Source organism: Haemaphysalis longicornis, unplaced genomic scaffold (assembly GCF_048455015.1).
Source record: "Haemaphysalis longicornis isolate Haplotype H1 unplaced genomic scaffold, Haemaphysalis longicornis Haplotype H1 scaffold_8, whole genome shotgun sequence".
Taxonomy (NCBI): domain Eukaryota; kingdom Metazoa; phylum Arthropoda; class Arachnida; order Ixodida; family Ixodidae; genus Haemaphysalis; species Haemaphysalis longicornis.
This window is the reverse complement of record NW_027526445.1, coordinates 158,479,933-158,503,896: the sequence shown is the minus strand read 5'-3', so window position 1 is coordinate 158,503,896 and position 23,964 is coordinate 158,479,933. Positions and strand designations below refer to the sequence as shown.

General features: G+C 50.7%; 1 protein-coding gene across 2 annotated transcripts in view; it reads left to right on the top strand.

Annotated features, from left to right (window-relative positions):
• The window catches only part of Klar (klarsicht), a 277,161-nt gene that overhangs the window by 91,152 nt on the left and 162,045 nt on the right, over positions 1-23,964 (top strand). For both annotated transcript variants that reach the window (XM_077681680.1, XM_077681679.1), the window contains exon 7: positions 4,059-4,186. In XM_077681680.1, coding sequence (XP_077537806.1) covers positions 4,059-4,186 — 128 coding nt within the window. The remainder of the gene's footprint in view (positions 1-4,058; positions 4,187-23,964) is intronic.

Below are 23,964 nucleotides of genomic sequence, written 5' to 3'. Positions count from 1 at the left end.
ACAAAATACAACTTTGTTTAATTTGAAAGAACTTCAGTACCTCACTGGTATTCACTGAACAGTTTAGCTGTCAATTTCTTCGCTTTGCAACACTGGAAATGGCCACGGACGTGGCCGATGCACCACGAACATGGCGCGGCTAATGCCGCTGTACCCACACACCGAAGAAAAAAAAAGACACCGGCAGGTGTCGCTGCTCTGTTTCGACCCAACTCTCAACGATGGTGCCAACAGAGATGTTATTAATCGCACTCACATTGGTCTCGAGGCATTACTTTGTGTTTGGTGGGGTAGAGTTTGGAACGTCGAACACACGTCACGTGCTTAGCACGGATTAGTCCCGCAACCCCCACCTTAACCAGTGATGGCGCACTCACATGGTTGCCTGCATGTGCGCCCTGTCAGTGAATACAGGCTGTATTCCAGCCAAGAAAAATGTTTCGTAACTGAAAAAACACAAGAAATATTGAAAAACTTCCAAATTTCGGGCTACAGTGATGTGTTATGGGCAGAAGGGACGTCATATGGGTCAGCACTAGAAACACAATTTGCAATGCGTCAACTGCATGTTAGCATTCAATTTTTGCAATCAAACAGAACTAAAGGCCCCACTACGATCGTCCAGTCATGTGGCTTAGTGATGGTTTATGTCGGGGGCCGGCAATCGATCCAAGAAGATTCGGTGGCGTCATAGAAAAGTTGCCGGAAAGTGTCTACGAAGTCGCCACTGCTTCACATGTTTTCTTCAATATCACGATTATTTGTTTGAAGTTTGCGATAAAATTGGTATGCAATACCAATTTTATCTCAAACTTTGAACATAAAATTGGTATCGTTGTTATCGGGACAAAGCAGTCTCCCTAATAAACCAAACTTGTATTTTGTATACATCTGTATACGTTTTGTGTTTGTGTTTTGTATACGTCTGAACCTGCACTTTTCGCGTGCAGTGGGCATACAAATCGCATTATCTAGCAAGTGGAAGACATGGCTAACAGCAGTGCAGGTTGGGAGCCCCGTTGTTTATTAAAAAGGAGAGCTCGTCAGTTATCGTACCGAATTTTGTGCGCTTTGCACTGTACTTGTGCCATGCATATTGACAGCAAAGTGTTGCAGGCAGGTTTTTTTCGTTACCAAGTTTTGACCTGAACCTTGCTAGGAACAGTTTGTCCGTTCTATCAAAGGACTAAGCTTATCATAGGCTGCATAGAAACTGGGCAAATATTAATTGGCCTTTAGAATTTTGAAGTATGGAAGCCGTCTTGAAGGATGTATTTAAAGCAGTCAAGAATTATTATAAGTGGGCTATTGTAACTGTTATAACAACGCTTGCAGAAGATGATCATTGATGGTATGTCACATTTTTTATTGAGGCACCTGTAAATAATGTTTATCCAAAATGATTTGTTCCAACTGAAAGTTTTTAATGTATAATGCAGCAAACAACACATCATCGTTTTTTTTTTTTTTTCAAATTCATTTTATTTGTACGGAAACATACAAGCAAATTATTATACAGGCGAGGGTCCCAGAGTCTGACGACTGTAACGGGACCCTCGATGAGAAATGCACAACGCAAATATATAAGGCAGCAAAACAAAACAAATATACCTGACCATACCTAGTCAAGAAAAAGAAATCCAAATATCAAGAGACACAAGTTTGAGAATCAGCAAACACTGAATTAAACAAAGTGACAAATAAACAACAGGAAACAAACGTGAACTACAGCACTATAAAATAAAGGCATACAAGAACATACACTTGCAGACAACCATGAAATATAGGTGGATTTCCTATGTTAATGACAACAAAAAATCTTTGAGGCGTTTTTTAAAGATGGTTATGGATGATGAAGACTTTATGTTGAGAGGGAGGCCATTCCACAATGAAATTGCTGCAAAGCAAGAAGTTTTCTTGCCGTAATTAGTATGCACAGTAGGTAATAAAAAGTGTTATTGGCTGCAAACCTGGTGAAATTTCTTGTCCTTAAGTGAACAAGATCTATGGCATCGTATGAAACGTAACAGTGATGTAACTTGTAAAAAAATATGCCTAAGTTATAGTTAAATAATTGATTCACTGGTAATATATTGTTCTCGCGCAAAAGAGGTAGAGCTGAAGAATGATACGAATTACATGTAATAATGCGAATGGATTGATTCTGGATGTGTTGAACGGAAGAGATATGGGAAGAATATGCATTACCCCAGGAAGCAATGCCATAATTAATATGACTATGAATAAAAGCGAAATACAATGATAGCAGTGCATGATGAGAAAAAAACGGCTGTGCCTTCAATAATGCCCGGATGCCAAATACAGTTTTCTGCTTAAGTAGTGCAAAATGAAAACAAAACGTAAGGCTAGGGCCGAGTTCGATGCCGAGAAATGATGACTGTTCGGACGGAAAAATAGTGTGAGATCCGAGAATAATGGCGGGGAGAAGGCTGGTCTGCCTCTTGGAAGTCCTGAAAATCATGAATTTAGTTTTTTGTGGGTTAATAACTAAGTAGTTGTCACTACACCAGTTAACGACCTTATTGAGCACAGTATTCAAATTGGAGGTGAGAGAAGTTATAGATTTATCGCATAAGGATATTGTGGTATCATCGGCATATAGGACACAATGAAAGGAATGAAGTAAATTCGGAAGGTCATTAATATACAAAATAATGAGCAGCGGACCCAAAATGGAACCCTGGGGTACACCTTGGTTAAATGTTTTGGTTTCAGAGAAGGTGTCAGCCACATATACTGTGTACTGCCTGTTGAGCAAATAACTTTTTAATAATGTTAGAGGTGGCCCTGTTACCCCATATGCTTCTAATTTCTCAAACAAAACAGCGTGGTTAATCATATCAAAGGCTTTACTGAAATCTAAAAAAACTGAACCCACAAAATTTTCGGTGTCGATTGATTTTTTTATATAGTCTGTTAAGGAAAGTAAGGCTAGGTTAGTAGAACGCCCCGATCGGAAACCAAACTGGCAATCACTCAGAAGATTGAATTTACATAAATAGCTGTTAAGGCGCTTAGCAAATAACTGCTCAATTAATTTACTAATGGTGGGAAGAATAGAGATTGGGCGATAATTAGAAATTGACAGCCGGTCGCCTTTTTTATAGACGGGTATGACCTTTGCTTCTTTTAGGGAGGAAGGAAAAACGCTGGTTTTGAAGATAAGGTTGATTATGTTACTGAGCGTGTCGGAAATGAGATGAGCAACCAATTTGAAATGACGTATAGAAACCCTATCCAGGCCAGCACTTGTATTTTTTAGAGAAGAAAGCGTGGCACAAACTTCGTTTGCGGTAACAGGTGAAAGAAAGAATGACTGGCTAGCACGCTGGATATTATGACGCACATTTATATTCTGATGGGCGTGCGTGTAACAAGAGGAAAAATATTCACTGAAAGCATTGGCAATGTTAATGGGTTGATGCATTGGTTGATGCATAAGACACATTGCTGGGGCAGGTTTTTGCCAGGAGCAGAAAACATCTTACCACTTTGTCTGTCAACTGGGCTCTACAGTTGTTCAGATAGGCATCATCATGACTTGCTGCTCACTAACATCAAAACCAAAGTGATAAGTGTCATCCAGCAGGATGAAGAGCAGAACCGAATCCACATCTCACACAAGACAGAGAGCATGTGTGTGCGTGTACAGGAGTGTGTATGAATCACTGGCCATCGTATTTTGTATCCTTGATGATTCCATCGAAAGAGGAATCATTGCGGTATTTCCTAGTTAGCACGCATTGTTTTTAAAGCGGCTTTGAGGACTGGAACTCTAGCCGTCGCTGTTGCCATGAATGGTTTTTACTGGCCATTCGTCTTTGTCTTCCTCTTCATGTGACTGGCAATGGTGCGTGCCCATGCTGTTCTGATTATCATTTCCTTTTTGTTATCATCATCATCATTTTATCATCACTGCTCATCATCTTCTTATTACATGTGACAGCGTGCTGGGGTGGCCCAAAAGCCTCACACACCTGCTTTGCCTCTTTCTCCCTCTCTCTCTCTCTCTTTTTGCACGCACCATCTCCGAACAGAGGTGGGCCAGGAGATGCGCTGCTTGAGACGTTGGCTCAAGGAGTTGGAATCCCGGCTGCCCAGTCAGATGGCCGTCTCCACGGCATGGACGCAGGCTGAGATCCAGGAGAGGCTACGCGCCCAGCAGGTCAGACAACAGCGGCACTCCTCTGGCCTTCCTCTTTTTTTTCAGTACTACGCAAAACAGCAAGACTGCGCGGCTGCAAACTAGATTTAGTCGCACTGCACAACAGGGGCTTGCAGCTAACCGGGGTGGTTACCCTGTGACCTCACTGCCGATGGTGCGAAAATTTCAAACTGTACCCGTTTGGAGTTTGTTCGTTTTAAACACTACTTTCCGTTACTGTGAATATGGGTATTTTCAGAGACAGACCCTACTACCTTCTTAAGTACCTCACAAAAAACAGCGAAATGATGCAATTGCAAATCAACAGCGATGTTTACCAAGAATGCCTTTATGAGAAGACTGCTGGTGCGCCGATAAAAAATTGCATGTACAAGCAGCCATTTTCATTTATTAAGAGTTTCTGACCGTAAAGCATGTCATGTGCACAGTGTACTGCACTTAGAGACACTGAAGTAAATTTGTCAAGGTTCTCTTTTTGCTTGCATTATGCAGAGTGGCTCAAATGAACACACTTTTCATCACTTATACAGTCTATAAGACAATATTTATTTTATAAAGCCTGAAAGAAGAAAAACTACCAGGCACGGTCTGCAGCGGCCGCACCAACTAATGCAGTGACATCCATACGAGGGGCTTCTGGGATTGGGCGATGTCCAAGATAAGAATTCAAACTAGTTTCTGTTCTGCGAAACAGCATGCTTGGCATCTGTCGTTATCATTGTCAGATCATTCTTGATATCTCAGTAATGTGCATACCGCGCTTCTGCCATGTTGTCAGCTGTAAAATGCATCAGATAGGCCTACCAGCACGGCTTGGAATCGCTACAATCACTAGCCTTGGTGTAGGCTGTGGATGAACACCCTCGGCGTCACTGGAGACGCTCATGTGCGATACGCTTTTCCCCCACCCTTAGAGCTTGCCTGGCTCATGCCTAAATCGGAAGAGGCGTGTTCACACCACACCAAGTATTGGCTGATTTGGGACTCTGCCCGCAAGCAGTCGGTGCTTATAGCACCACCACGCCAACGAAGCACGTCAGTGTCAGTCTGCACGTGTTCTGCAAACTCGCTCGTGGAGCAATGAAAGTTACGGCCCAAAAATGGTGAATTCAGTACAGAAAACATTGCCCAAAACAGACAAATCAACTTCAAAAAAAAAAGACATGCACTATCGGGAATCGGACTTGCAAATTGCAAAACAACGAACCTAAAGTTCCTGACCACTTGGCCATAAGCCAGCACTGTCAGGAATGGAAATATAAAGTATATATTATATGGCCAGTTCACATTTTTATTTAGTTATCATTCAAAGAAGCTTAGATAACTGTTTCTTTAATAGCGCTCGTGCAGTCAGCGTCCCCCAAATTCCCCCAAATGTCTCATCTCTAGCGACTCCATTCCTTATGAAGAAGAGCATTCGTAGATGTGTGGTCGTGGTGCTGGCCGCTGTGTTAGTTCACCCAGTGCAAAAAGTGCTTCCCGCCCCTTGGTTTTAGACTTAAAAGTTTCGGTTGGTTTTAATTCCGTAGTACCCATATTAACTTCGCTGACTCTTCTCCTGCCTTTAATTGGCCTTAAATTTGTCTACTAGCGTTCCAGTCTGCGAAGCGTCGCATGTCTGCCTGTGTGGAGCTATTTAGACTTAAAGCTAACAAACTAAAGCCACATTCTTCCAGGCACAAAGGTGTTGTGGCTTTGAACTGGGATTTGATGATTGTGGGGTTTAACGCGCCGACGCAACGCAGGCGATGAGGCGCGCCGTAGTGGAGGGCTCCGGATTAATTTTGACCACCTGGGGATCTTTATCGTGCGCCGAAATCTCGTACACACGGGCGTTTTTGCTTTTCGCCTCCATCAGAAAAGCGGCCGCCGCGGCCGGGAATCGAACCCGCGACCTTGTGCTCAGTAGCGCAACGCCTTAGCCACTGAGCCACCGCGGCGGGTCTGAACTGGGATTTAATTATGCTCCAACCAATACATAGACAACGCACCCCTGGGAACGTTTATCGCTCGATTGGCACTTTCCCTTCGGTGTACACACACGGATTACGTGCCGCAGCGAGGGGCTTTGTGCGAGGCCAGCAAAAGTGAGACTACAAGACGCAGCTGCAGCGTGGCCCCAGTCACCCCTTAAGGAGAAGCCGATCGGGCTTCGAAACGTCTGGTTTTTGTCCATGCATTGGTTGGAGCATAATTAAATCTCACTTCAGTAGCTTCCCAACCAGACAGAAGTCTGTCAAAATGTTCACCTTCAATGTTGTGGCTTTGTTTCAACTGAGCGAACGCATTGCGACGACCCGCCGGCGGCCGGCCAACTGAGCGCTGGGCCGACTGATACTGTCGGAGGGTAGGCGAGCCGTGCTCTAGTGCATTCGAGCCAAGTCATCTCGTTTCGACGTCATGCGAAACGGCATAGGCAATCGGCAAGGTGAATGCAGAATGGAGGACAGCTATTTCGAATTGATTTTTATACTGAGTAAAGCCGCGTAAACGCAGCGAGGGTGGCCGAAACATGGCCTGGAGACTTTGGGCTACAATTTCCGCTAGTAATCCAACAGTGTTTACAGATCACTTCAGTGTCCCTTCAAATGCAGGTTAAGTGCAGCCGTAGTAGCGAGCGCGACATGTTGGCTGGCACTGTAAAGGGTGCTTTGCCACATTGGGAGTCGTACTGCGGGGAAGACGCACGTTTTCGTCAGGGGTGTGAAATAGTGGAATGTGGAATCCCCCCCAAGAAAAAAAAAAGAAATCTCTGTGACGTGAACAATCTTTCGTGATTCGCAAAGCGTTTATCGTGCGCGATACATGTTCGTCTTATTTGTTTACTTTACTTATTTTGCAAGCTTCTTCTGGTAGTGCATAGATGGCGCCACGAGTCGTAGCGGCTGGCGCGAGCCGCGCGAGCGGCTTTGCCGTGTCGCCGACTCTTCACCTGCCCGGCAGGAGGCGCGACGTGCCCAAATAGATCGAAAGTAATGGCCTTTTGCACTTCCGTCAACAGTTCGTGATTGTTTAATGGCAACAATAGGAAGGTTCGGTTCAACGCCAAGGGAGCAATTAGCAGGTGCCACCGGTGCAGTGCGTCTGCTCCGGGAAATCGTCTGCTGGCGTGCGCACAGACGATTAATGGCCGTTGTCATGACGATGAGCCGTTAATTGCGCCACAACTAAATGCGGGGAGGGAAAAATCGGTATATCTTTCTTTTTTCCTGCAACCGCCGTGTTTCGTTTTCGCGATGTCCGTGAAATGTTCGTCTATCGGTTTCAGGTGCGACCGCCGTCTGTTTGATCGCTAGCCCGCTGTAGTTTCTGGTGTTTCCTGTTGCTTTGGTCCCTTTCTTTTATTTCTCTTTCGCTTCGTCTTTTTGTCGTAGTTTAACTCTCTCTTTCGTGGGTCCGGCTGGCACGTAATGGGAGAAAAGCCGGGAACGGGCCGCAGCTGGGAACACACGAAACTTGCGGGGAGAGAGAGGGAGGGGTTGTCGACAGGAAATGCCGAAATAAACCCGATGTGACATTCGTTGCTGTCTGCGGTCAGCGGACTGACTTTCTGAGTGTTCGTACTGTTGTCGCGGCGGCTGTGTCACTACCAGAACTCTATCCCGCCCTCGCTTCGCTTTCGCCGCCGTCGCTGTTTCTGAGGCGTGAAGTTCGGGTCTTTGTGGCTTTGTATGCGCGCAGTAGAGGCTGTTCAGCGCCTCAAAACGACCCGCAGTAGATTTTCGAGTTTGCTGCTTCGGTTGGAAAAAATACTGACCCTCTGTAGTTTATCTTACGTGTGAGCGCAACAAAAAGGTGAGTCTGGGGTAGATTTCACGTCGTCTGTTGGCGAGCGCATTTTAATGCCTCTCCCGTATCTTTCCTTGGTCTTAGTTTAAACGCGCTGTTTTATTTTCTTACGGCTGTTTTTTTTTTTTTTTCTAATAAGCGCAGGCAATAGGTTGGATGTGGCCTTTGTTTAGGTTTATTTTCAATTGTGGGCACCTGCATTTCACCCTGGGGGAATTGCAGCAAGAAGGAGGGGGAGGAGGGAGGTGAGTGCCAAATAATGCAGTCAAGTTGGTGGAGCCTACAATTGTACAAGAAATTTACGCGTAAAAAGTTAGTAATAGCCGCACAACAACACGAATTTGGTAAAAAAAAAATGCGCAATGTAAAAGTGTGTAACAAGAAAAAACGAGAAAGAGATAAAACATTTGGCTGTTGGAATTATGGCTGTCAATCAGCGACGTGCAACATTTTGAGGGACGCAGAAAAGTTGGCGGCGATATCTCAGGCAATCAATAAATGCAGGTGGCTGGAACAGTGTTTCTTGGAGTTTTTAGCGGTGTGGGTAAAATGAATTTTATAAGTTACGATTTCCCTAGCTTTAATGAGTGTGGTCGATGCGTTGCGGGACATATGTTGGCGGTCGCTGATAAACAGGTGGTCGATAGCGGCACGATTATATATATCACGGAGGAAGGAAGTAATGGCGGGAAAGCGCGCGACGTGCAGATAACGCACACCGGTTTGTAACGGCTCCCAATACCTATGATGCTACTTTGTGGCGTGTGTTTGCGAAATAGAGCTGGCTGCGCGGTTTCGAATTGCTTCCGGAGATATCTGTGAGATAGTGTGTGCGACGGGCCGATATAACGGGTGCGTTTTGGGTGCACTGGAGTTTCTATTTCTTGGGGACCGAGCAAATTTAGATGTATTATGCAAAATTTGGTTGCCTTGGCAGTTTAAATCTGTAGCCGCAGGTCTTTCTTTTTTTTTTTTTTTTTTGCAAGTACTAGTGCATATTTTCACCGCATATTTAAAGCTACAGCAGCTAGAGCATGTTGTATTGGTTACTCAGTGCGGTGACCCCTGGGTAACTGTGACCTCTTTGCCCCCTTCCCCCCGCATTTCTTTGTTTGTTTTTGTTTTGGTTTCCTACTGTTCTGTGCGTGCTTCCGAGAGCCTGGTTATCAGTATTCTCCACGCGTCGGCCGAAATCGGGTCGGAAGGAGCGCAGGCAAATACTCGGTTCCGGTTCGTCGCGCAGTCCTCGCCCGCAAATTGACAGTCACGCTCGCGGGGTCTGTTGCAGTGTTGCGCTGCGCGAATAGCGCAGTGTCGGGGAACTAAGGAGGGCAGAGTGGAGCGGCGAGGTTATTTTGTCCTGCATGTACTCGTTCTTTCTATTTATTTTATTGCCCTCGTTGATACTACTAGAGAACAAACTCTCCTTTGTTTTTTAAGATCACGCGAATTCAGAGCGCGAGGCCACTGCCGTACGTGGCCAAACAGTCGCGTACCATTGTGCAGTCACCACCTTCTGATCTTTGGACGCAATGGAGGCAGGCCAGAAAAAAAAAAAAATAAAAAAACTATTTAACCGCTGGTGCTCCTTAGGCTTGAATTGAGGACAACCCTGTGGAATGGATAAAAAATGAAGCAAGCTCACACTAACGCGTAAGAGTTAGGGAAGCAGCGCGCAACCTCCGCGACCATCACGAAGGTTTAAGTCCACGATTGCCGCCGAATTGCTTCTTCTTCGCAGCCGCAACGACCTTTACTCCATCCTTGTTGCTATAAGTGTGAGCTTCCTTCATTTTTTTTATTGTAAGTTGTAACTATATGGCGTCACCTTGGAGGGCGTACACTGTGATGCGTCTTTCCCGTTCCAAGCAAGTGTGGCTACGGTTAGGTGAACGCTAGATTTTTTTTTAATTTGCAATCTTGGTTAATCTCTCTAAGTGGGTGTGCTTGGCTTGACAAACATGCGCAGGGGGCGCTGGGCGGTCGCCGCGAGGCACGCACACACGAGCGCTCGGCATTTTCTTGGTATTTTTAACTGCGGACAAAAAAAAATACGATTCGCTAAACAGCTTCGCTGTCAAAAAGGAGGCGTCGGCAAATTTGTTTCCCCTTGTTGCAATGCCTCTTGCAATGATTGGTAAAGCTAGTCAACGCAAAAATGTAGGCTAGTTGGTTCGAACTGTGGTTAGGTAGCGTGGTAAGACGGGACAATAAGAAAAGACCACACAGGACTAGCGCTAATGTAGCGCTAGTCATGTGTGGTCTCTTCTTACTGTCCCGTCTTATACCGAGCTACTTAACCATATTTCGCTGGTAAAGCTAACCTTCAGTGGCATCATGGCCGAAGCGAGAAGCCTGTTTTACGAACCACGCCACAGCAGGAACTTTCGTCGCAGTCGGTACCATCAATGGTCTACCACTGCGCTGTTTATCTGTCAAGGAGGTATATTTATACGTCCAAGCTTAAATTCACTGAACCAGCTCAGAACTGTTGCATGTGATGGTGTAGTAGCTCCCGAAAGAGATGAAAGCCGTGCCGAAGACCGAGGAGCATCCTGACCTTGAAAGGGCGTCGATCGAGATGCATGGCGCGGCTTAAACGGGACCAAGCTGTGCTTATCGCCGAAATTAAGGTCTTGGCAGCGATAAGGCGAGCTTTAATTAGCGACCATGTGTTTCGTGCCTCCAGGTTCCGAGTTTAGTATGTTCCAAAAGTCTTCTAGTGACCCTAGTACTTTTCTCGCAGAGCTAGAACACACAGATGTACCTGTGGACATATTTTCCGTTGCGCAACCAAAAGCCCCCACTGGCGTTTCAAATCTCTGAAGATCTCGGCAACAGGGCGTGCTAAACAAGCGCCGCGTCGAAAAACAGCGGCCCGCGTTGGAATCACACATTAGTGTAGCCTTGCTTGTGCGAGCTCTGCGATCTTCGTCGATAATCGACTCGCCGTTGTCACAGCGAGTTCGATTATTTCGTGCAACACCCGTCCCGCATGTTGTGTTCCCACCGTGCCTTTCTTCTGTCCCGCCTCCCCCTCTCTTTTTCCACTCCCACTGTGTGATCGAAGTTTCCGGAAGCTGCACCCTTCCTCTCAGCTCGACGCCGCGTCTGTTTCCATCCATTATTGACCACATGCTTCCAATCCATAGCTCACCTCCCACTTGTGCGGGAAAGACAAGAAGAAAAAACATAAAAAAAGAAGGAAAAAGGCGTTTGACGTTTTGTGTTTTAAAGCCGCTTCCGCTTCAAAGGGTTAACGGGGGAGGAGGAGGGAAATTAAAGAACGGAAAGTATGATGACGGTGGGAGGCGTGGCGTGCGCGGTGGCTGTTGCCCCAGGCGAGCGTAGTGGGGAACCAGGTGGACCGGGGTCGTTGAACCCTCCTGGCTGGCGCCACCGGCCGCATCGCCAGGGGTGACTGACTGACTGGCCTGTCCGCCCGCGCAGTCCGCCGTCGCCGTCGTCGTCGTGGTCGTCGTCGCTGAGCGATGGCCGCCGCCGCGCTTCGCTGTACGACGCCCCGGCATCTGAGAATTTGAGCGAAGAGTCGCTTGCGTGCGTGATTGTAATGCACGCGGAGCTTCGCGCTTTTTGGTCGCTTTAAAACAGCGCGGGCATCCGGGGTAGTGGCGCGTTTTAAAACAACGCGTTAAGGACAAAACTGAAGGAGGAATTCTTTTATGTTTCGTTCGCGCTTTGGGCGCATTTTAAAACAGCGCGGACATCCATGGTAGTGGAACGTAGTGAAACAACGCGTTAAGGACGAAACTGCAGCAAGAGTTCTATTATGGTTCACTGCTCCAGCAACATAGTGCATTGACATCAGGAGTGTTTTGAGTCTAAACCGAAACTATGCGCGGAAGTTGCAGCGCGGTAAATTTGTGCGCATTGGTGTTGATGTTGGTTGGTACGCGTTAGAGATATATAAATGGGACTCTCGCTGGAAAAGGGGTTTGAAATATTGGAGCGTGGTCGACTGCCTGGTGCCTCCACGTCATTCGGCCTCCCGTGGTTGTTCATACGCGTATGGTCTTACTCGGCAAGCTCGTAGCGGTACGCGGGGAAACAAATAGCGCTTCTTTAATCGTCTTTACCGGAGTTCATGCTAGTGGGCTGTATTTCGTGACGGTTAATCTTATAAGCATTGATTGATTGTAGGGTTTTAACGCGCCGACGCAACGCAGGCGATGAGGCGCGCCGTAGTGGAGGGCTCCGGATTAATTTTGACCACCTGTGGATCTTTAACGTGCGCCGAAATCTCGTACACACGGGCGTTTTTGCGTTTCGCCTCCATCAGAAAAGCGGCCGCCGTAATCTTATAAGCAAGACTGCACCTTAGGTAGGTGCGTAGTAAAGGGTTTGTCACTGTCGTCATCGCTCTTTAGCTGGGGTGGAGGGAAAAAAAAGCGCTGCCCGGTTTTCTGTCTTTCCTTTTTTTTTTTTTTTTATTGCGTCCATAATTCAGCTCTGCTTCTCATTGGCGGGACTCCGCACAACCGCAGCTAAGCAGCACATGCGCATACTTAGCCTAGCAATTTGCATTCGCTAGCAGTTCCGGCTCTGCTGCCACGGATGACGGATTCGTAGCGTGCGAAGAACGCGTGCCATCTGTGGACACGTATTCTCGTCTGAACTACAACGAAACGTCTCGTACCCTGCGCCGCAACCTTAGCTTTTGTTGTCGAATTGTTATTGTTACGTAGGCAGGTGCGGCCGAACGCACTTGTTCTCCTTTATTTTGCTGTTTTATTTGTTTGATCCCAGCGTTGTGCATGCCTCATCACTCCTCAACCGCTATCGCGCCCGTCTTCGTTCATTGGTGGGGCGTAACCACATCGTTCCGTCTCCTGGACGAGTGGGCCAAGTTTGTTTGCTTTTCGCGAACCAAACGTGGTGCTAGCAGTGGAGGCGGGGTTGTAGAATCGTGGTGACGTCACGACTTGTTTTTCTTTTTAATTAACCCGAAGTGAAGGTATCAATGAAAATTGGCGTTACTGTGCGCAGAGTGCAGGCGATATTTGACCGAGAGGCAAGGGGGGTGGGGCACGAAAGGGGCGTTAGGACCACAATAACGTCAATTCGCCGGTTAGACAATCGCTGCCCTGAAATGCAATTGACTCGAGGGTCGAACAAATGTGCGTAAAAGCACGCGTCCCCGCACGCGTCTCCGCCCCGAGAACCGGTTTGGCTGCCGGATGGCCCGCCGCGTCGACCGCTCCCGCGCGAATCCAACCTGGTGGATATTTCGACACGCCGTGTCGTACACCGGATTGCTCGTACGGACATGTGTCCCCCGCTCTAGCCAGCTCACTTGTGTGTGGCGTGAAAACGGAACGCCGTGCTGTTTAGGTACCCTAAACCGTGGTTTAACGGAGTATGTCTATTCGAAGTGTTTACTCGACCCCGCTGCGGTGATTTGAGGGCAATTCATCACCGCTCTTAGCAACTTTGTCGCTTATAACGACTTTGCTGCAACAAACGTTCTATAACGGGTCTCTTTAATGCACGCGCTTAGTTTAACGTGCGTACGGGCTTGTGGGAGGGGAACGGTATTCCATCAATCATTAATAGCGCGCCCGTCACTCCGCTCCCCCATTAGTGCATTGAAAGGCTGTGAGCGGCGCGCATGCAGCGCCGCTGATCAAACCACCGCCACCTCGATCGTTTGTCTTCTTCGGCGCGCCCGTGTATTCACGCACCGCCACCTCTCTAGTCACGCTGCTCGGTTCGTCTCTCTGGTAAGCGCTTCCGCGTCTACCTGGCGCCATTGTTGCGCGTTGTCTGGCGCCGCGCCATCTGTCGGCGCACACGGCGAGTTATGCGCCAGATACATGGGAGACGACAGCAGTTGTGGGCCTCGTCAATTAACCAGTTTGCGTTGGAAAGAGGGAAACGAAAGAAATGTGAAATGGGGAGGGGGGTGGGGGGGATTGGTCACCGCTGGGTGTTTCGCTATGCGCGTCAGCGGAAATGCGCGTACGAAGGAATAGGCGGTCGGCTACTATGTGGTCTTCGGCTCCCAAGCGTACGAACAAGTATTCGTTGCAGCATAGAAGCTGAACGAGAAAGTGGCTGGCGTTTACCGCTGCTTCCTATGTTTCCATTAATTTCTAAATTATTTGTTTGAAGTCTGTGATAGCATCTGTATCCTGCATCAATTATCGGTGCAGAGCCGTTTTGTTTCAAGAACTAAACTGGTATTTTGTATTGATATTGTCTCTGAGGTGTTGTGGGCAGATCTTCCGTTGTGCGAAATGTTGATAGAAATAAGCGTCACTAACACCAGGGGAAGAAAGGCGTCGGAGGTGTGGGAGACAGTAGGGCCTTCATACTACCTGGGTGGTGTCTGTAGATGTAATGCTGTCGTAACGTGTGAAAGCACATGTACGGACACGTTCACGCACGTGCTTGAGGGGAAATGGTACGTGACGTACGCTCCCGGCCGGATATGCGCGGCGTGCTTTGGAGAATGGGAGTGCGGTACGCGAGCGCGGAAAAAAACTCCACACTCGTCGGTGTAGCTCCCGTTGGCGTGAGAGTCGACATCTGCATCGAGTTAACGCGTGTGGTGGGGTAGCCGTCGCTTTTTTGTTTGTTTGCATTACACGCGAAAACGAAATGGCGCTCAAGCAGCCCGTAAAGAGGAGGCTATGGCGTGTACTCCCTGTTTTTTTTTTTTTTTTTATCTACTGTCGCCTCAGTGTGGGGCAGCATCCGTAAACGCTATCATTCTTTTTAAAAATAAGAAGAAAAAAAAGTGGGGGGCGTCTTTGGGGCTGGGTCGCCGAAACTGTGGCGCCGGGGCGGCGGCGTCGGCGTCTTGGTCGGCGATTTCGGCTCGGGACAGAACACAAAAGCGCGCGTGCCCGCTGGCGCCAGTGCGCGCATGTGCGTTTGTTCGCACAGAAAAATGCTCTGGCCTCGAGATGGGTCCTCGCGCGCCCAAAAGCGGAGCGCTGCGTCACGACGAGCCCCCCGGGCCGCTCACGTCTGACGGGCGTAGCCGGTTGACGCGTGCCGGGGTGGACGCCGCCGTCTGGGTCGTGATTGATCTCAATCACGGACTCCCTCCTTTCGGTCCCGGCCGTGATTCGCCCCAGAAATACGAGTTCGGCGTCTCCGTCCGCTGAGTATATAGTGAAAGAAATGTATGCCGTCTGACTGCAGGTGAGAGAGAGAGAGAGAGAGAGAGAGAGAGAGAGAGAGAGAGAGAGAGAGAGAGAGAGAGAGAGAGAGAGAGAGAGAGAGAGAGAGAGAGAAACCCTGCGTGCAAAAAAAAAAACGCACAGTGGCCTAAACGTAACCCCGAGTAATCCCCTTTACGGAACGCAATATAACGTAATGGCAGCCATCCCTGCAAGAGGCGTGCAGTAGGAGCATATGACATTGCGTATGCGTTTGAACTTCGGGCCATACTTGCCGGGTAGATTCTCATAAGTGGGTAAGCATTAATAAAGCGTGGGCCGCCGTATGTCGCCCGGCGATCGGTGTGCCATTTGGCGACGAAGTTAACTTAATCGCCAGAAGGTACATCGCGGTAACCTTGAACGGCGAAGGATCGCCACCGTGTCCCGCACTGCAGTCTTCCGACGACGGTACGGCTCCCCGTGGAGGACCAGAACACATTGTGCGTCAAGCTGCGTAGCGAGCGGCGGGAGGTCAACGTCGCCGCCGCTTCCGCTGTCTCGGCACAATGTTTCACGTCTAACTCGCGCTGTCAGCCTGCTGCTCGGCGGGCATGTATCGAGAGCGGGTAGGTGCGCGTTTTCGAAATTTCGTTTCCTTGTCCCGTTATATCCGGAGCAAGGCGAGCTGACCGACCTCCCGCGGTGACGTATAATTAAAGGCATGCCGCGGTAGCTCCGTACAAGTGGTGTCACGACGGGCTTCTTTGCCGCCGCCGCGTTGCCCGTCGTATACGTGGCGGCGGCGGCAGCAGCTCCGGCGGATTGGCGAAAAATAGCGTTGCGTCACTCTCCTCCCGGATACCGCTACACGGGCTTCGTGCGCGCGTGATGCTGTAACTAAGCTATCAGGAAGGTGGGAGGGAAGGCATAAAAGCGAAGTATAGGTGGAGGTAAATCTTCGTCTTGTTTCGCGCCAGCCTTTCTTTCGGTTTTTTCGCGCGCTCTTTTGCAACGTGCACGTAGCGGCGGGAATCATACTGTGTGAAGAGTTCCGCGTTTTTACGAACAACGTCCCCGTGCAGTCGCTCAATCTCCTCGACCGTCAGCCCAAGAAGGTTCGCGCGCGCGTTTCATCCCCACCCGCCCCTTCGTGCGTCTTGTCGGCGCGGTGTTGTGGTTTGCGATGCGCTATCGGTATGTTCTGTCGGCAGAAAGTATTGAGATAGGTATACACTAGCGTTATCTCCCTTTCGGTGCCCGTCTAGACCGTATAAAAGACTCGATATAACGAAATTCCGCTTTGAGAGCAAGTCACATTCTGTTTCATGGAAGCATAACCCATAACGGAGTCAGTTTCCAATACCGAAGACTTAGTTACGGCGAGTGTTTACTGTACTTGGTTATCCTTTCTCAATGCTCGAAGCATTGCCAGGGTGCGTATCGAAGATTATGAATGTCTGGGTCTCGACCTCTCCGTACCCGTCCCGAATGGGAAGTTCGCGACGCCGCTTCTCATTCGGACGAGGTGGAGGCGCACACATTCCCTTCTCCCATTCACTGCGCTCCTCACGTAGACGCGTGCAACCGAAGGAAACGCCACTATCCCCAAAATTGACGAGCTAGGACCCTAGGATACTTGGGGAACAGGGCCCGCACAACCAGCATTAACCAGGGAGACCCGGACTGAGGATTCCCTCCACCGGGCGGGTGCCCTAACAGAAGCACCTGTTGTTCGTCAAAGATTTCATTCTTTCGTTCTTTCCGAAAATTTTGGCGTATACGAAATTTCGCCCATGGTGAGTTCGCCTGTATCAGGTTTCGGTGCCGCGTATAAATGGAGCGGCGCTCGGGCGCGTCTCCTGCAGTGTTCTTCTGCCGTTGACCCTACACACCGGCGCAGGAAGCCCCGAGTCCCCTCTTTTGGCGCGTAAATTGCGCCCTCCTCCTCCCCGTGTCGTACTAGCTGTCGCTGGCGTGTCCTCTCTTCCATCTGCTCTTCCTCCCTCCGCCCTGTCTTCCGCTTTCCGTTCCAGATTCCGGCGATTCGCGTCGGCCTGCCGCCGGCCTTGTCCCAGTCATCGCTGGGGCCAGCCTTGTTTGCCCGTCGTCGCGTACACTCGCGCGTCCTGTCCTCTCCACGCCGGAGGAGGCAGAGGAGCGTCGCTTTTCCCTCTGTGTCCTACCTGTCAGCCTTTTTTGTACCGCTACTCGGTGCTTTGGCGACAATCACCGCTCACGTACCTAATCTCCGCGGAAGGCAGTTTACCTTGAACACAGAAATACTTCTAGATACCTGGAAATATCATACGTAGCTGATATGCTGGCAGCCATATTTACAACATCCATACCCATTGTTCTTTTTTTTTTCTCGGTAGACAACTACTTTGCTTCTTGAACATAAGATCGTTGCATTTATTGCAACTAATTTATGACGCCTCCCCCAATTCCTTTACCCTCCCCTACCCACAGGGCGTTTTAGCATCCTCTTCCTATTAAAGTCATTGATTCATTCCTTCGTTTACTTAACGTTGGTGGAAGCGGTTACCCCCCCCCCCCCCCCTTTTGGACTGGATTTGTGGATAAAGGCGATCGCTTTACAGCAAAAATTGGAGCGCAATTTGAGGTCTCACACGACGAAGCAGTTGACACGCCTCCAAATGCTACCCCACGCGTGGAGGGTTTTTTTTTTTGTAATTCTAACTTGAGGTCAGACGCCACGAAGCGGTTTAAGGGCAACTCCTGGCTTGCCCGCACGTTGGGTTTTTGTCATCGTGCACCGAACAAGCCTCCTCGCGAGAAGCTAAGCTAAGATGTTGTAAAGAGAGAGAGAGGGAGAGAGAGAGAGATGGGGAAAAAGCGCCCGGAATTGCTTGGCGTGGGGTGCCGACATTTTATCAGGCCCGTTAGGGGTGGGGGAAGGGGACGCGAAAAGAGTTGGATAGCGGGAAAGATGAGGAGAAGCGAGTCTAGCTTCTTCGCCAGAGATGTATACAGCCGTGTGGCGCGAAAATTGAATTTACCGCGACGAGGTCGCTGCTTGCCCGGAAGTTGCTGGTACGCGCTTGCACGAGAGAAGTAGAAATCGATATCCTGAGCCTTTCACACCCCCCGCAAGGCGCAGTTGTGAGTTAACAGCCATTCTGAGTTCTGATAGCCTCCGACTGTGCCTTCGGAACGTGCAACCAGTGAGTTTTACGGAGTGCGCGCGCACGTCCATACACAACTCGACGCTTCTCTGCAATTTCGGCACGCGTGGCCCTGCGTAGGTCGCGCATAAACGTCCCTTATAAAGCATCGCGCTGATTTCGCGGGGAACATGGGAGTGGTCACTGCAGGCGAAGAGAGCGTCCTCACATCTGTGTGGTGCTAGATGTGCCAACCTAGATTCGGGCGGCCGCAACTTGGGCTTGCCGTGCTTGCAACTTATAGCGCTGGAAACTAATGCTGCGTCCCCCTTCCCTGCATTGGCTTGTACTGCTATAGTTGTAGCACGCTTTTTCTCCTCCGCGCGTTCCTTCACGAAGTTCTCGGAATCGGCCCCAGGCGCTGCGGCAACCATTGTGCTTGGGCCGGCGAAAGTGGGCGGCCCCACCGCGGCTATCGAGGCCGTTATCTAATACTCTGTTCTCCCATCCGAACCGCCGTTCCTTCCTCGTACAAGCGCCGTTTCTCTCCTCGGGTGCGGCGCCGATGCCGTCGATATGTGCACAACACGTGTTCGCTATTATATGCACGACTCCGACGCCCGCGGCTGCAGCTTCGGGGGGAAGGCTGTTATTGTGCGCGGACCACTTTCGAAAGCTATACACTGAGGTGCTAACGGGCTTTAATTGGCTCACGGCTGACGCTACACGGACCCGAACAAAGGCGGCCGAAGTCGATTAATGCCGGCGTCGTGCGGGGCCGGGAGAGTTTTCCCAAACGCGCGCGGCGCAGTAAAATCGTCTCGGCAAAGGGAACACTTCGCGTTCATTGTCTATCGCTTTGCGTGCTTCGTTTTGAGGAAGCAAAGATGGCGTGTGTGCCATAATATTTTAGACGCGCGTGCCTATTATGCACCTTCCTTTCGCTCTAAATACACGAAACGTGCGGTTAGCCTTCTGGTCTGCACACATCTGTATTCTGGAGGATCACGATTAGCGCGTGCCAGTTTGACTATCTAAACTGTAGTATCGGCTGGCTAAGACCGTTTACGATCTCATTCGCGCGCCAGAGTAATTGCTCATTAACAACTGCGGTTCGCTTCAAATCGGAATGAAAAGAAAACGTTGAAGTCCTGGGATGGACGCTGTCGGCTGTAATTCGGTCCACTGGTGTCTTTTTTTTTTCCTTTTTGAACCACCTGTTTTTTCGCGGATGAACGGAGGCTGGCGGGCGGGCCGATAAACTAAGTTCCGCAAATGTTCCCGAGAACAGCTGTCTCGGTTAATGAAGTGAACGGTTCCCGAAACGCAGACGACCTACTTAATACGATGTAGGGGGTGGGCGTTCTTCAGGGTGTGAATGTGGTGCTGGAGACGAGCGGGAATCTCCAGACGGGTCGGCGGCGATCCCCGCTCGCGTGTTCTGTACGCGCGTTGGCAAATAGTTCCTCCCCATTAGGTGGCGGCTGTATCGAGGCGAGCCCCTCGTTAGGTAACTCGCGCTTCGTGGAAGAGGCGCGGGCCACCGAAACTGGGTTTGGAATGCGCGCCGGCCAAATTGATGAGCGCTTGCACTGGCCGCGGTGGACCCGGCTGCTGCGGCTTCGTCTTTGCCGCGCCGTTCTCGGTACATCGTAGTGGCGAAGCCCTAATTGGAACCGGCCTGCAGCGTTTCAGTGATTGCCGCCCCTGCTACGGAGAAGCGCGCTGTTTTGTTTCCATTGAGGCTTTCTTCATTAGTTCCCGTCTGTTACGCAGACAAAGCGACAGCCGTAATTTTGCCCTTCGCCCCGCCCCTCTATCCCTCTCTCTACTTGTGCCTGCGCGCGTCACTAACTCTGTCCACAGTAGAACAAAGGTCCAACCGCGTGACTCTGTTACCGTAGGTGGTGCACCGTTTGTCATTTCGTCGCCCCGGAGTTCACTTTTGCTCCAGTAGAATGTCGAAACTTACTGTCTAGTTTTTAGGGACTGTTCGTTGCCGAATTGCATCATTACGAATCCGAACATAAGGAGGCGAAATTTCGAAACTTTTCGTTTTACTCGTACCCCGCGCCGACTGGCCATCTGTTGTTGATGCTGGGCGACGTGCGCCGTCACACGAGCGGTGCCTCACACCAATCCAAGTCGGAGGCTTTCGTTTCTGCGCGTTGGTTGCGCAATACTCCCCGGGCGGTCTTCTTATTCGTTAGGGCATTGCAGAACCTGTAACGCATCCAACAATGTAGGCGTACATTCGGTTCGTCTCCTCCTTCGCGCGCGTATAAAGGACATTTGTGTTTATCTCGTGCGCGTACCCGCATCGCCGTTACGTGAGCGCTATTGGAAACAGCGAGGCCCCGGTTGGTTAGCGGTGCGCCCGCACGCGCGTTATCCCCCCCTCACGCTGGTTTCGCTCCTCCGACCACAGCGCGCAGCCGCCCCACGTGTCGAAGATGAATGGGGCCCCCTCGGCGGGTAGCCGCGCTGGAGATGTGCCTCGATTGCGGTGTGGAGGGGGGGGGGAATATGACGGCATGCCCCGACGTCGTCCATCTCTCGGTGTGGGTGTGCGCGCGCGCACTGGGCAGCAACGCCCTGCGCGGGCCTTCAGATGCTCGCCGCCGGCACGCAGCACCGTTCGACGGCGTCGCGGCCTCGGCGGCATCATCTTCTGCTGGAGACGCCACGTGGCTACAGCAGCCCACCTGGACTGAGACCACCGCTTGCAGAAATGCTGGGGAGTTGTCAGCGGGGAAGAGCAGCGAAATCGATTTGGACGTGAGCGCGCACATGCTGTTTAGATTAGCGTGCGGTAACGTTTGTATTATACTTGATTTTTTTCCCCCCCTTTTTGCGCCGTCTCACAATCTCACATTCGCGTACACGGAATGATCGGTGATCGGATCTCCACAAGGCGGACGGGGAAGACTATTGCCTTTCAGGTTTGAGCCCGCTTGCAACAGTGGGTCGAGGAGTTGTGGCTGCTCGGACGGGTACTGCCTTCTTTGCTTTGACTGGTGTGCTTGTTTTTCGTCGCTTTGTTATACCGGGGATTTATTTTAGGCGGAAAACAAGTCATGGTTGATTCCCGCGTTCACTCGTGTACGCACACCCGCGCACGCACACAAACCTCTCGAGTCACCTCTGAAGAAGAGCGATCATGTTGCGAGTATAAGTCGACTGCATGCCATCCATCCGTCTTTGTTGTCAACTCGCCCGTCTCGTGGTGAGCCGATCATGCTCCAGCCCTTGCCCCGCTTCCAGCAAGGGTTGAGTCGCGATGATGATGATGATGATGATGACGGTGTTGTTGTTGTTCGCTGAGTAGTCAAACACCTTTTCCCTCTAAGTGAGCGATTTGTTGAAATTGGTCGTTTGTAATATTGGGCTACAGCGTGGAGGATGAAGTGTTTTGAGGGGGAGGTGAATCGTGTGAATTCCGTTTGAAGTATGGATATGAACCGAGCGGCTAGCGGGCTTGGTGGTGGGAAAATTCCGCTGTCCATGCCCGCTGTGCCCGCGAGCGGCCTCGCTCCTTCCTCCTCCTCGGGGGGTCCGTGCATCGGCGGCTGCGTTGATTCGGCTCGTAGGGGCGCGATTCGTCTCGCCGGCGCCGGTTGCGGCATCCGTGGCCCGCGGGGCTGCCAATCAGCGCTGCGCGGGCACGTCGCAACAACCGACGCGGAAGAAGAAGGGGTCACCGACGCCGCCATCGGATACGCCCGGCGTCGCCTAACGGGCACGCACGCTTCTCTCTTCTTCCACGTTGCCTACCTGTCGAGGCTGAGCGGATCGGGTTCTCGCTGATGGACACGCGTTTTTCGGCCCTCGGGCGGCGTGTGTTGCCTCCTCCCGCGCGTGTGGCAGGGGGTGCTGTTTGACGGCTGACGATGGAGGAGAGTGCTGGCGCGGCCGATGAGCGAGGGAGAAAACGAGAATGCTGACGCTGCCGTTTTTATTTATGTGTGACGCGCTGTCGCGTCTGTCGTCTCTGCGTGTTCGCAGTTGCCACTGACCCCTGCTTTACAACAGGACGCCGTAGGACGTCGAACTTGCGATCGCGTACACCCCGCGCTCGATTCAAATGCGAACTGTCCAGGGTCACCTTTGAGCGGCCATGTTTGGCGCTTCATTAGATTGGAGAGAGAGGAGTAGGGGGGAGGTGGTGGCGAGATGTCGCCTGCGTAAGATATACGGCCCCGTTCAACGACAGGTAGCAGCCCGAGCATGTTCACTGATCCACCGATTCTAGTTCCAAAGCAGTGAAACTACTGGGTAGGGGGTGCGGAAAATTGTTTGGGGGGAGGGGGGGCAACGGAGTAGTGAAGAATGGTATCAGGCGGACGAAGCGCCTACAATGCTCCCGGAAGAGTTTCGTCTAGCAACTCTCTCTCTCTCTCTCTCTCTCTCTCTCTCTCTCTCTCTCTCTCTCTCTCTCTCTCTCTCTCTCTCTCTCTCTCTCTCTCGTTTTCGCAGCATTCTTTTGCTCCGTGACAGGCTTCACACCGACAGACGCGATTTTGCGAGGTTGGGTGGCACTGGCTTTGGGCGGCACCAGAAAGCGCTCTCGCGCTAGAGTAAGCGTCATGAAATGGGACAGAAAACCGTAGCTTTGAGATCCGCAGGCGTGACCGTATCGGAGTACGACGTATAAGTTTCCTTCTTTCCCCGTAAATACAATTGTGCCAAGTAGCGCATAATATTTCTCTACATCTTGTACCGTTCATCACTGCTCGTGCCACCTGCAGGCAAGATATGGGGGGCAAAGCAAGTTTAGTTCGGGGTCATTGTTTCGTTTAAACTGCAAGTATACGAACGAGCGACTTTCGTTTCAGCGATGCCGCTGTGTTTGTATAGTGGAACGTTCTCCGCCTTCATTGTATGCTTTGGGCCGCGGATAATGTACCGCTGCAGCGCCCGCGCTCCGCCCCGGAGTTCTCTCTCCTTGCAAACGTCGCTGACTCACACGCGAACATACGATCGGCCCAGTGATCTCAGAATGTATACGGCGCCTTCATTTCGCACGACAAGTAACGAGATCCGGCGCCGAAGAACTCCCCGCTCGCCTTCGTATACATCCGACGCGGCATTGTATGCCTTGGCACGCATGCAACTCTGCATTGTATCCAAACGCCCGGCGCACCCCCTGACGCCGTGTAACCCGAGGTACGAGCTGCCGCGGGAGCAGCGCGAGGAAGCGTTTTGTTGCCGCCACGCTTATAAGCGTGATCTCTAGAAGGCACGCGTCTCGCGGGCCTCTTGATTTGCAAACAATGGAAAAGAGCTTGTAAGGTTGCGCCGTGCGTGTGGTAGATAGTGGCGGCTGCGATCACTACTGCCTTGCACAAGTTTGCGATTTTACGCGGGAGAGTGCGGTTCGTCACGCGAGCATTTGTGCACAATCATGCCCCGATGAGTCGACCCGCCCCGGTCATAGTTCACGCCTCCAGATTGAACCCCTCCCATCATCCCTACGCGGCCCTTTCTATGCGTGACGGACGACGGTGCGGCGCCGGGAACCAAAAAAGAGGTCCGTTGGCTTGTCCTGTCTCCCAACAGCTGTTGCCGCCCTGTATACAGTCTGCATTGCACGATATATTAACGGCGTTCGCGTGATTCGTCGCTATCGGTTTCACCGTGGAGCCCGTCCCGTCGTCTAGTGCGTCTCCGTTCCGCGTGGTAGCGCTGTGGACGGGAGGTGCGCGCCGCGCTCTTTGGTCCTGTGTTCCGCGTG